This window comes from Vidua chalybeata, chromosome 6, assembly GCF_026979565.1.
Source record: "Vidua chalybeata isolate OUT-0048 chromosome 6, bVidCha1 merged haplotype, whole genome shotgun sequence".
Taxonomy (NCBI): Eukaryota; Metazoa; Chordata; class Aves; order Passeriformes; family Viduidae; genus Vidua; species Vidua chalybeata.
This window is the reverse complement of record NC_071535.1, coordinates 33312730-33327044: the sequence shown is the minus strand read 5'-3', so window position 1 is coordinate 33327044 and position 14315 is coordinate 33312730. Positions and strand designations below refer to the sequence as shown.

The following is a 14315-nucleotide window of genomic DNA, read 5'->3' as shown; positions in this document are numbered from 1 at the left end:
AATTTTTTCCCCATTCCTTCAAAGCTACAGAAGCATAGCTGTTGAAGCCTGAAATTGTAGTTTTATACCCTTTTGCTTTCAAATTAAACAAATGATCTCAGTTTTTGGAGCAGTTTTTGACTCCAGGGAAACTATGCCATTAAGAGAGTGCCAGAAATGCATCTAATTGATGCGTGTCCCAAGAACAGCTCAAAAGAGGGCAGACATACCACATATAGATTTCAAGGAAATTACTGAAAAGCCACAGAGCTTCAACAGAATGTGATATGTGAAACATAGTATATGAAAGACTCTATCAAAAGGGTAAATTCAGTTTGGGAGATATTAATCTGATTACCTAAGAGGTACTATGAATTGGATATGCTCCTTTGTGCACCAAATCAAACCTGGACAGATGGAGGAGACTTTATGCTCCATTTTCTGATGTGTAATTAGTGTTTAAGGGGCGATCAAGTTACAGAGGCAAAGTTTCAAAGTATTTTTTCTTTTTTACAGTACACATACAGTGACCAGCAACAACAGATTTCCTGACCATTTACTTGAGTGGCTTACACAGTCCACAACTTGACTTTGTTATTCTCATTTTCAGTGTCATGCTTTCTGTGCACCCGCCTGACAGAAAATCCATCGAGCAACATCCTTAAACAAAGCACTTCACATAGAGCTCTGAAACTAGACTTGTGCAGACTGAATTCTGGGCTAATTTTATGCAATGCAGGTTTTAATCCAAATTATAGGCAATTTTAATATTTTTCTGCACCATAACCTCCTCTTTCCTTCTTGTCATCATTGGCAACTTTCAGGATCTGTTGACAAAACTGTGAGTAAAAATAAATCACCCGTTGCAGGCTCTTCCCCTTGTTGGATTTATAGAACAATGCCACTGTCAAATTTCCATGCCTGTAAATTAACAAGACACCAGCCTTGGACTATCAGTTATCTATTAAAATGTGACTATTTTCCATTATGGCAATGAATGCTTTCAAAAGAACAAATTTGAACTCTATTTTTCATTTTGTTTATACACTCCACTTAAAATTGCATCAGAAGAAGGCTTAAAAATCAGATGTCTAATTAAAACATCTGTAACATGTCATTTTATGCCAAAAAGGCTGTTTGCATGGCTTATCAAGCCTTTAGCGTTGCAGGCTACACCAGCCATCACACATGGCTACCTTCTGTTTATTTCTCCATCAGCATCCTACATCCGTAAGACTGTGCTCATATGCACAGGTATATGAATAAGAGAATTAGTTTTCCAAAATAGAGGGGAAGGCTTAGCCCATCTCCACTAACACTGCCCTATATAGCTTTTTTTTACTTTTAACAAAACATTTAATTATTTCAGCAGAGAGAAACAGACATCAATCCTTTTGTTAAGGCAAGGAGTACTCAGGGAGAACAGTTTTGGAAAGGGTGGCTTGTGGCAGAAGTGGCAGCTGGTACCCATCCAGCAGCCGTGGCCGAGTCGGCCGCGCCACGAGGGCGCCGGGGCTTGCTGCCAGCCAACTGACGGGGAAGTAAGACGGAGAGGCGAGTTCATGAAGAAAGACTGCGGCAGCGTGGGAGGACTATGACCTTTTGATCCCAGAGATGTTCCTGATGTACCAAAGTGACATGTCAGCTCTAATAAGCTGCACTCTCAGACTGGAGGCAGGGGCCTACAAATTACTGCGAGATCTGAAGGCATTTGTTGTGATGATCCTGGCCTGGATGGGGCATATCAGTGCTCCCCCAGCAGGACTATCTGACAGTCTACCCCAACAATTCCCAACCCAGGGGTTGTAACCTCCAGCAGGGTCACAGCCGCACAGAGTGGGGTCACAAGCCTGACAGAGATGTGATTGTTTGTGTTAGTCTTCAGGGTCGCAAGCTTGGCTGGGGTGAGCTCACCACCAAAAACAGAGGCACAAACCCAAACCATTTAGGAACAGCTGGCCTAACAGAAATTGCACTCAAAAGCAACTTCCAGATATTCTAAACAGCTAAAACATGCCCAAACTACTGCCTTGCATATCCGCGTGCCAGCCTGAAACAAGGACTCCCCTGCCAGGTACCAGATTGGCTCAAATTACTCCTAAAGAATCATGGCTGCATACTCAGTAGTAACGTCTGGTTTGCTTTCTTTGTGACAAATTTTCCACTGTTAACAGTGCAGCTATTCATACTTGAGCCATTGTCTTTTCTACCCTTCCTGGTGCTAGTTAGGCATCAGCTCATGCAGGAATATTCTGTAGGTTGCCTGAGGGACTGGAACAATAGCAGGACATTTTAGGAGAGCGGAAATTAGTAAAAACATAACCTTCCTTTAGTTAAGTTCTGGGCAATTTCTCTTTCTACCATTTCTTCACCCATCTTCCTGTACTGCACTGGGACCACTTGGGTTGCTCTCCTCTGAATGCTTCTTTTTTTATTTTTTAGTGTAACTGATACTATGAGAAGACTAGTAGAGTCCAGACTAGATTAATCTTGTTCATGTGAAGCATGCAAAATCTGCTCATGCTCTCTATTTTAATTAAATTAAGAAATAATGCACCAACCATATACTGTCTTTTATTGTTGTGTTATTGTTGTGTTATGTTTTATTGTTGTGTAATGTAATATTTTAGGAGCAGACTGTCACTGGGAAGAAGTTCATTCACATGACAGAGCACCCAGCTTCAACCTCCAAAAAAGCCTAACAGATTAGAAACTTCCACCATTTAAGACAATAAATTATTATTGCAATAGTAAAGCAGGAAATACACACAAATTAAGCAGAAACACCAATGTGCTCTTTTTACGATTAAAGGGAATCATCAATCATAGAAACTGCCTGAGATTAACAAGGAGCCACGTTTTTCAGACATCCTGCAGTAAACCCAGAGGAAACCCAGCTGGAACTGCAACTAGAATATAGGCATGAGACTCTAAAACTATCCTCTGTCCCCTCACCCTCCCTTTTGGTATAGCATTTGCACCTCAGGTCACTCTTAACTGCTTCAAGTTCTGCAGGTGAGCCATATGTTTCATGTAATGCCACAAGCCAAATGTAATTCCCACAGTGATGTTTTCCCACGTATCGAAATCCTTCTAGTCCCTTCCAGCTCCATCAGAAGAAAGATCCAATGATGGTACTATAAAACTCCAGAAGAAAAGGGACTGAATGCTACAGATTGCTGAATATTTTGTCCCCAGCCTCTGTACAGATTTAAGGGTAACTCACAGTGAGTTAAGACAGAATTTAATTGGTCATTGTGCACAGGGGCAAGTGGTGTTAAGCTCTTTCTTACCCTCGAATGCATTTTTTTTACAATGTAATTTGAAAGATAAGGTCCAACAACACTGAGATGCAATGTGTAGGGCCACAGAAGGAATTCATACCAAGCCAGGCCTCATGTTTCCAATTCAAACCACTGATTTGCAGGATCACAGTAAAAAGTTCTGTATTCACCCACACTGAAATATGAGTTAACCTTACTTTTAAACTTTTTTAGGGCATAAGGAAATTACCAACTGCAAATTCTTACAGTACTTTACACCTATACTGCACCAACTGAAACTCAGTGACTGACCCATGTATGCTGTCAAGCTTAATGCAGTTACAGGAACACAGAAGTAAGCTGATGTGTGCAGCGGGATTCATGGAAACCCATCCTACTTTGCAATGGAAGGTGTAGCATGTACTCAGCTGCACTTTTTCTCAGTGGAGGTAAGATACATAACAGCTGAGAGGCAGCAACTTCTAACCACTCCACTATGACTGTAATCACTTCTGTTATTGTGTTTCTCATTATATCGATGAATGATCCCCAACAAATGTACCTGAAGGGTTTTTGGATTACAAATCGTTGATTAATGATTCTAAGTCACATCATGTCTTCAGAAAGAAACCACAACAAAGCAGTAAAACTTTGTACACTCTCATCGTGGCAATTCGGATATGAGGAATGGAGATTCTCTTAAATTGATATATATATGCAGGTCTTTGAATGCTCCTGATGGCAGTTTACAACTTTTCTGTAGTCTAGATCAAGTGATTATGCATATGTCATTCAAGTTGGAACTTCCATAGTCACATACAGTCTCTGTGACACTCTTTACTGAGAGATTTATCTTTTGATTAAAAAGCTGTTAAAATTTGGCTGGATGTTATTATGTCACTACTTCCCACTTGGTGAAATATAGCATCAAAATTAGCACAGGCGAATATGGTAACTGTTATCGTGAAATCTAACTGCTCCGCACCACCACAACCCTGCCTCCTGCAGAAACAATCACGCTATCATTTCCCCTAATGGTTAATATCATTTGTTCCAGGCCCTGTAAGGATGGTGCACTTCCTTGTGCTGTTCTCTATAACCAGAAGGGCTTTTTTCCTTCCACTGAAGCATAAGAGCGCAGACTCCACTAAGAGCACAAAGTTACAAGAAATGTGAATATAGAGCAAACACAAGAATGAAATCCTATTTTGAGAAGGCTTATTTTTCCCAAAAACATGTATTAATAAGCTTTATCAACGTTGCTCCTCTTTTTTTGGTGCCCTTTGTTTACCTATCCTGAAGTGGATGTACTGTCTTCCAGCCGGTTAAGGAACATGAGCTTCTTCTCACCTTTGAGAGTACGTACAGCTAACCATGTTTTTTATGAAAACTGATGAAGTAACTCAAAGACAGAACAGACTGAAGGAATAAAAAGCTCCCCACAGAATAGTTAGCTGGTGAAGAGGATTATAGGGTCTCTGCTGGAGCAGATTCTTAAAATGTAGCTGAGACATGAAGTGCAGCAGCAAAATAAAGAATTAGAGAAACAACTCCAGCTGTTTCATTACTGAGCTTACATGCACTAGAACCAGTGACTTAAGCAAATCTATCAACTCTGACAACAGAGATGCCCAAGGCTCAGACCTGGAGGCAAAATATCCCGAGAGCTCACTGAGCTCTCCGATCCCATCATGGAAGGGTTCCTGATGTTGGCCCTCAAGGCCGATCAAGCCTTCAGGTGAGAATAGTAGTTCATATCAAAGCAAACACAGAGGCAAATCTCACTATGCTTCCCTGTATCATCAAGACTGTAGAAAATCTTGCAGCCAAAGCTATACTGTAGCACCTCCCTATCTCCATAAGCCATAAACCAATAAGAGAACTGCATTAGAGAATCACAGAATGGGTAAGGCTGGAAGGGACCACAGTGGGTCATCTGGTCCAACCTCCCTGCTCAAGCGGGGTCATACTAGAGCACATTGCACAGGATTGCATCCAGATGCTTCTTAAATATCTCCAGCGAGGGAGATTCCATAATACCTCTGGGCAATTTGTTCCAGTGCATGCTCACTCACACAGTAAAGAAGTTCTTCCTCATGTTCACATGGAACTTTCTGTGAATCAGTTTTTGCCCATTCTCTCTCGTCCTACTGCTTGACATCACCAAGAAGAGCCTGACTGCATCCTCTTGGTACTCTCCCTTTAGGTATTTATATAAATTGATATAGGCCCCTCTTTACAGGAACGTGCTTTAATTTTTAGGGTTCACACCCACATACTAATCTCAGTTGGGAAATTTACTCTTCAGTGTGCATAGACATGGACTAATTTACAGAGCATTCAGCTAAAATACTAAAGGCCTAAAACATGCTAAACTCTTATGATATTTTCCAATGCATTTAAATTCCTATCATTCTGGAGGAATGATTCCTATCCATTCCTTCCCATTCCTATCATTCTGAATCATACTTCATGTCACAAGGACATGAAGTATTCTGCATTAGCTTTAAAACTACATGGAGGAAGTGTTTTAGAAACTTATTTAACAGCAACTTGATTCATAAACTTACAGTTCCTGCAAAACAGGTATATTTATGCTTTACAGAATATACTTTTTTATTTTAATTAAGTTGCCTGTGGGTGCAACTCTAAGCATTAAGTATATATATAAATCAATAAATAAACAAATCTAAACCAACCAACAGCCTCTGATCTTTGGAGGCTCTCAGTTCACTTGATAGCTCCTTCAGTGTTTTTACTCCATTAGGCATCGGGACTCAAAAAAGGAGATTTGAAGGGAGAGAAGTAATAAACTACAGAACTGATCTTACTGAGATGAAGAGAACGTCAAATCATTATTTTCCCCATAGAAATATTGACGTATTAAGGAAAATAATAATACTTGAAATATCCAGTTCTGGGCCCCTCAGTTTGGAAGGACGTTGAGATGCTTGAGCCATCCAGAGGAAGGCAATGAGGCTGGTGAGGGGCTTGGAACACAAGCCCTGTGAGGAACGACTGAGGGGTGTTTAGCCTGGAGAAAAGGAGACTCAGAGGTGACCTTATCACTCTCTACAACCTCCTGAAAAGCTGGTTGTAGTCTGGTGGAGGTTGGTCTCTTTCTCCAGGCAGCAACTGACAGAACCAGAGGTCACAGTCTCAAGCTGCACCAAGGGAAATGTAGGCTGGATATCAGGAAGAAGTTTTTCACAGAAAGAGTGATAAAGCACTGGAATGGTCTGCCCAGGAGATAGTGGAGTCACCATCCCTGGAAGTGTTTAAAAAAAGACTGGATGTGGCACTCAGTGCCATGGTTTAGTTGAGGTGTTAGGGCTGGGCTGGACTCAATGATCTTGAAGGTCTCTTCCCACCTAGTGATTCTGTGATTAAGGAAAAAAAAATTGCAGAATAAAGCCCCAAATGTAAAAAAAGCTAAACTGAGGCTGGATGACTAAAACAGTTTAACCACAATATGTCAAGAGATCAAGGGCAAAGCAAGGACGAGAAGCTGAAGATTCCAGCTTCAAACCTTCCACTTCTAAATGAAAGTAGGAAAATTCTGTGGGTGGGAGATATTATGGTAGCTTAGTATTCTCCAGTCTTCACAACACAAAAGCCTACTTCTGCTCAACAGCTTAAAAGAACTCAAGATCAGAGCAACAAAGATGAAAAGGTCAGACTAAACTCATTGCTCACACTGTGCACTAAAAATATACAGTGCTATGACAAACCACTTGATGAACACAAATGGCAGAAGACTGAACACTGGCCTCCCCAGAGTGCAAATTTAGAGACAATTTTAAACACAAAATAATTCTGACTTTTTCAAACAAATATTTGAAAGTACTAGCTGAGACTGAAGAAGCCCAAGACAGCATTCCTTTTTTTTTGCTTGACACTTTGTGCAGGGTGGGAAGAGGATACTGTTTTTGGTCATACCAACATGCCCCTGAATTTTTTTCATGAAAGATGAGTTTGGCTTTGATGTCTGTTAGAGGAAGTTAGAGCTTGCAGCTGGCAAATACATTAATAGCATCGGCACTGGTGGACTAGAAGGGACCTCAAGTAGTTTAGCTTGTTCTACCTCTTTGCAGCACACAAACGAAACACAAATTTCCCTGTCTACCTAGCACTAAAATACACAGGCTTAGAATTAGTTCCTAAAGACTTTTTATATTAGGTAAAATTTAGTCATGTGAACTTCACAAAATAGCAAAAATAGTACAGTCATAGACACAGATAATGTGTTTAAGAAAACCCACTAACAGTCATACAAAATATTTGTACTGTTCATGAAGCCTAATGCAGCTGGAACTTTATTTTTTAAAGTAAGATATTATTTTAATTGGGTAAGAGCTATTTTTTGTACTTAAATGATAAAGCATTAGTTCTTAGGGTATTCCTGGGTTTGTCTGACCACCCTAGCAATGTAAAATAACTTTAGGCTTCTCCAAGTTGTCTTTGACTGGAAGAACTAAACAGAGGCTATTCCACAAAGCAAGAATGGAAGGGAAAGAGCAACATCCACCATCATTTGCCAGACTATCCCCTCTGATGACACAGTTTGAGAGATGGCTATGTAAAAATGGTGAAGTAAAAACTCAGCTTGGTTCCTAGGGAAGAAGTGACCACATCAGATGTCTGAGGATTTTAGAGCTAGAGAAAAATATTATTAGTCCTAACTCCTTCAGCTGATAATCTGACAAGTACATAAAGGCCAAATGAATGCAAGGAGTCAGACTAAGTAGAGAAACTTCAGTATTTTATTTATCACTTTATTTGTGGCAAACTATGCAATTTTTTTTGTCTATCTGGAAGCAGAAGTATGCACAGATCTGGGAATTTAGCTGGACCATTATTAAATAACTATTTCCTACAAGAAACACCAACAAACAGTTCATGAATTCTTACATTGCTACATAAGTGATGCGATTTTACAGCCAGCACTGCTTTTATAAATCCATTAACATTCTCATAAAAATCTAACGTATCTTTAGAACACAAGTTTTCATACAACTTTACAGAAGACAAACTCTGAGCCTGAAACAGCTTGACAATGTCCTTTCAGCTTGTTCATCAGATTAACTTGCTGTCACACATCAGATGAACAGCTTCCTTGGTTTCTTGCCTAATCTAACACATAACCCAAGCAATTCTCAAGCACAATCAGAAGCAAGAAACAAAGGACACTATAACATTCCACTTCTTTCTAATAGCACATTTAGTTTGAAACTTTCATTTCTGCCTCTATCTAAGAAAGATTACCCTTTTAGCAAACCATTTATAGTGAAGGGACTGATTTCAGATAGGATTAAAACAACATATATTAGACATATACAAACCAAGCAGTCTGAGTTGCTAACAGGACTAATAATGTGTTATGGGTCCTTTCACATCTAGGTCACTGGTTCAAATTCAGCTTTAGTTGGTGATGAGTGACATGGAGCAATGAGGTAAGAACCCAGTCAGGAATCTGGCCTCTTATCCCTGACTCTGCAACATATACTCTTTGTGCACTTGGGCTACTCACCTAACTACTCTTTCCTGTAAATTCTACAACTGTAAAAGAGTAGTAAGTATTATTACTATCATACCAACTCTAGAAGACTAATTAATTTAGGATTCTGAAAATAATTATCAGAAGTTTATTGATGCTTTCAGGCTGTTCAAGCACTAACATCCAAATACATTAAGGGGGAACTTTCTCAGGACAGGTCAACACCATGATGTTAAAAGAACCCACCAAAACACACTGGCTACACCTGTGTCTTTTGATAGGAAGATAAACATGGAAATCAGATGTTGAATGAGCCCAAAATTCCACATTTACTCACAGATAGATAGCAGAGGTTAAAAGTGATGATAAACGAAATCCAGAAGCAGTCATTTTACAAACAAGACTGACCTAGGGAGAAAAGCCTGTAGTGTGGAGATGCACTGTGTTCTTCCATTACAAAACACAGTAAGTAAATGTCATATCAATGTTAGCCAAGAAAGGAGGGAAGGGAGAAAAGGAAAGGAGTTTATCAGCCCTACATCCCTTGATAAAACTTGAATTACCAAAGGAGCCTGCACTGCTGATGCCTGTACTGTTCTTGATCTGTGGCAAAACAAATGTTTCCATTTTCAACAAATGTGATGCTGACACATTTTGCTATTTCAGACCCTTAATTAAAAACAAGGAATGAGAGCAATAAAGGAAAAAAACACAGAGCACCAATATATTTTAACTCATTCTTAAGCTAAAAGGTGAAAAGCAGTGGTGGTAGTTTAGGCACAATATGATAGATTCATTAAAAACTGTAACTGCTAGAAAAATCATTATGCCATCTCTTGCGTAGCCCTGATTCTAGAATATTCTGGAACTACAGGTCATATACAGCACTGAGATTTTTTTCATATGTGCTGGCAAATTCAGAAACATTTCAACTATTCCATGTGTTTTTCCTAAGTATCTTCAAATATTTTAGCCACAGGACAAAAATATGTTTTACTGAAAACATATTTTGTCATTACTCCCACATCAGAGTCAGCTGTGCCCTTCTTTCCAGAGAAAGCTCATCCACAGCAATTCTAAAGGACAAGCAGAAGCACAAGCACTGTGATCAAGACAATTTAATAAGACAATGCACAACAACTTTGTGCCAAGAAGGAAATTATAAAGGTGAAAAAATATGCCTTTATCTTCCAAATCTAGTTACCGTATTTCAAATCTTTCTGCCAGAGGTAGGGAGCAGTATTTGAGCCACGTACTTCAGAGATACTTTGGCAATGGGTAGAACCAATAAAAGCAACAAGTACAATTCCAAAATTATTTAATGGGTCATGGTTTGCCAGACTCCTATTGACAAAATTATGAAGCAAACACATCAGTCAGTGTTAAGGCATTGCACTGAAGTTACTCCCTGACGTTCTGCTTAAATCTACTTCAACCTCTTTCCCCTGTCCACTGAAATGAGTTGCAGAAATAATGTCAGTTTTAACCACTGCTTAGTTAGTTTTGCCATCGAGCTGTACTTGTGTAAAGTCACACAAGCTTGAGACAACTGTGTGTGATTAACCAGAACACAGAGAAGCTGATCAGAACCATCAGAAAGTGAAGCAAGGAGATAAAGAGGGGAAATAACGATGTTATGCAAAGTGGAAAGTCTACATGCAATTATCATGCCTTTGCAAGAAAGATGAGCACTGCTTTGCACCACATTTGGGTCTACGCATGAACTGAACACTAAATAACAAAGTTTTCTGCATCTGTCCCTCATGAGAGTACTCTGACTATTCTTTGCAAAATTATCATATTACTTTGTAAACCTTGATTCAGAATTATCTTTTCTTCTTAGCACACAAAGTCGTTACTGTTACTCAAAAAAGTGCTTTTCTCCAATTCTGCACAGAAAACAAAAGCACAAAGATGTGAAGTAATATATGGCATCACAAAAATCCCCATATTACATTCACACAAGAGAGAGATGCAGTCTGAGGCACTGTACTCGAAAACCAAACAAATGTAATTCAAGGAACAGGACTGAGGATCTGCTTTCCTTCCTTTGTGAGCAGTTGTTTCTCCTTGGAATCTACAATAACCATTAGATAAGATGAAATTTGCAGGCTAGCTTGTGTATTTCCTCTTGCAGCAGCTTTAGAAGACTGACAAAATAATGCTTTAAATGCATGTGAGTGACAGTACAATGCTGAGAAATTGACATGGCTCAAAAAACATTCTCAGCCTTTAGAAAGTATCTGATCCACATACTTTCTTTTTAATTATAAATGGATTTTCAGAGAAACTGGAAAATAATTTTGTTTCAAGACTGTGTTAGGTTAGACTTGATAATTTGGCTGTCTCAGCCCCCTGTATTTCAACAGAAGACTGCAAGTTACAGCGTGGATTTGTGTCCGTGTAGAGTTTCAGTTCTGATAGAAGGGATTTCTTACCTTCAGACAGGGACAAATCATCAGCTGGAGACACCAGGTCTGCCCGGACCCCAGGGCCACTGCTCAGCGATGTGGTAATCTGATTCGTCAAGATAACCTGCAAACAGACAAGGAGAGGGGGATGGAAAATGAATTTTTATAGCTACTGGAAGGCAGAGGGAAGGCCAGGACTGGAATCCTCCAGGCATAGCATCGAGATGAGTTTCTATTCTGATCTTCAGCAAAGTCAATCCTCAGAACATTTTGAACTACCTGCAGAAACTAAGAGAGTCAGCTGCAAGAAGTGGAGGAAAAGGGATATTGTTAAAAAGATGAAATACTGAACAACAGTACGTTGATACATACAGGCACCTTAAATGAAACTAGTGCTCTGAAGAGCTTCATCTTTTGCTCATATTCTATGAACATTTTGATGCTCCTTACAAAAGCCCACCATTTTTTTCATAGGCAAATAAGAAATCTATTTTCCAAGTAATTTCCACACAATTGACACACTTTCTTCCTTTGGCTGAAACACAGTGCCATGGAGGAAGGTGTGGTAGGGGTACACCCCCATTGATCTGAAGCACAAAAATACTAAATGTTACAGGGCTATCTTTACAAAAGGGGATTTTTTAGTGTTTTAGAGAACCACAAGATTCTGATAAATAAAACTATAGTACCCACAGTGCTCTCCTCTGACAGCATGAGCAATAGTCATGCCTACAAGAGATGAACAATTTCTTGCACCTTTGAAGACATACTGGTTTTTAGGAACAGAGAACATTAAGCAAACAGTGCAAACACCACACAGAGAAACACATAGCTATAGCCATAGTTATCTTGCAATGCTTTGGATCTCTAAGCAGCTACACTTTTTGCAATAACAGTTGGTCTCCACTTTGCTGACTGACATAGACCTCAAAAATTATTTTTTCTTAAAGAACAAAAACGATTCTTCTACTTGCACTGAGAGCAGACAAACTCCAAACAAACTCTCTTTGAAATTAATGGCCTGTCTTCAGCTGTATTTGACACAGGAGAAAGGGAGAAAGGAATTCTATATTTGGTTGAATACAGTTTCACTGGAATTTACTGGAATAAATTAACAGATTACCATTGCTAAAAGGACGAGGAATTTCTCTGCTGTCCCCTCCCTCTGATCATGGCTTCTTCCTGCTTTCTAGCACTTTCAGCAGTAAGACATGACACACTCTCCCCTTTCTTTTCCCATTGTGAGGCCCCACACAAGCTGTGTCGGACCAATGAGTTGTAACTGCAGTGGTGGTGCTGCAGGGTATTAGGTCTTCTTCAGGCAGCATGACACGAGGTGCCAGCAGTGTGATGGAGTGTGTGACCTTTACAAGACTCCACCTCTCTGCTCATGCCTGCCCACCCAGCTCTGTGCTTGCAAACAGGCATGATGGTGCCTGAGAGCTTTATGGACTGTATCAGCAGCACTAAATTGAGAAGTGTGTAAGTCAAATCTTCACTTACTCAACAGGAGTTCAAGACCTTCAGAACTCCATAGTGCTGTCCCTCATGTTCATCTGCTATTGACTACAAGCTCTGAACAAACTTGAGCTAGCTGTGATCACTCTGCTTAACCACAGGATGCACCTTTTGGGACTGGGCATTTATGATCACTGCAGTGAACATGGACATGGTAGATAACAGCCTTGTGTGGTCACACACCTCGGCTAAGGTACAACTTGCAATACTGCTAACAGCAAACACACGAGAAACACATTGCACCCCTCTGCTGTTTCCCCCAGAGTTGCTGTGTGCACCTATAACCACCCAAAAGCAGACAGCAAAGGGTCTGGTACATACAATTCCTTGCTGCCACTGATGGCTGACTTGTTCATAAGATTACAAGGTAGGATAATTCAATTTATTAACAAAGGGGGAAAAAAAAAGTCACTTTTCCCTTTTTTCTTCCTAGGATGCTTCTCTTCCATTTTAGTGAGCTAGTTCATCCTTGTGATAGAATGGGCATCAAAACCAGATCAAGGCAAATGAAATGAGTAGGCAGCCAAGAGTCAGTAGGGATAAGGAAGGATAAGGAAGGATGTCAGACCTTTCCTTCTTGAAACCATTCTCACTTTGTTTCCACTGTGTCACAAAAGCCACGTATCCATAGTATCCAGCACTAGAAAATGTGCTGAAACAGAACACTAACAAACTTAGACTCACATGTACTGGTGAGGTATGAAGTTTTCATTGGCACACTTTGCAATGAGCACATTATTAACAAGTATCAAGCTCTCTAAGTGATTCAGTCACCCCAGACTCATGCCAAGATAATCTTTGTGCTGTGCCATCACGTATTTTATTATTTATGCACCACATTTTAAAGAAATGTTACCATGATTAAGGAATGTTTTCAATAGAAAAAAAAATACCTAAGCACACTATATTTCATATTGCTTTCCTTCAAAGAAAACTAACTTTGAAGGCTTCCAAAAAAAAATCAAAAGAAAAATGAATAAGAATAATGATGCAACTGCTTTTTTTTTTAAATCTTCCGGATTCCTCCTTAACCAGGAACTCCACAGCACTGTTAGCTATAAGACTGAAAGTCTTCTTCATCTTTTATGCTAAACTCAAGCTATGCCTCTGAACTTAGATTTCAATTTCAGATGTATACTTCAGTAACTATTTAATAGTAATATCTTAGATTCCCTGCTATACTGTTTAAAAAAAAAAATCAGTTTAAAAAAGCAAAGTCCTACCCTAGTAAATGTTCCTCTCTGACTAGTTCTGAGGATGAAAATTAAGCATATTCTGAGTTCTATGATTTCACTGACAGTTACACATTTGCTTAAATACATATCTAAGTACTATCTTGAATAAGCACACTTCCTCTGAGATGAAGCCATATGCATATACAGAATGCTTATTTTGGAATTAATTGAAAATTATTCCCTACTTTTCCAGCCCTAAAGAACCAACATAGATGCAGTTCTCCCATAAGACAAATTCAGCCACAAGACGAGGCTGTTAGCTAAGCACTAAATCTGGCATCAAATTCCCTGTCACACTTCTGCAGCCTCATCTACTACAAAATTCTTTCATCAGGTACAGGTATTCCTATTATTATATTTATATACACACATATAGATGTATTTTCATGTGCAGCTCCTATAATACAGTTTG

At 39.4% G+C, this 14315-nt stretch overlaps 1 protein-coding gene across 11 annotated transcripts in view; it reads right to left on the bottom strand.

Moving 5' to 3' along the window:
* The window catches only part of RAD51B (RAD51 paralog B), a 379084-nt gene that overhangs the window by 214955 nt on the left and 149814 nt on the right, over nucleotides 1-14315 (bottom strand). For all 11 annotated transcript variants that reach the window (XR_008431377.1, XR_008431371.1, XR_008431372.1 and 8 more), the window contains one exon: nucleotides 11178-11274. Coding sequence is in view for 4 of the 11 variants with exons in the window: in XM_053945062.1 (XP_053801037.1) it covers nucleotides 11178-11274 (97 nt within the window). In the remaining 7 variants the exon portion in view is untranslated. The remainder of the gene's footprint in view (nucleotides 1-11177; nucleotides 11275-14315) is intronic.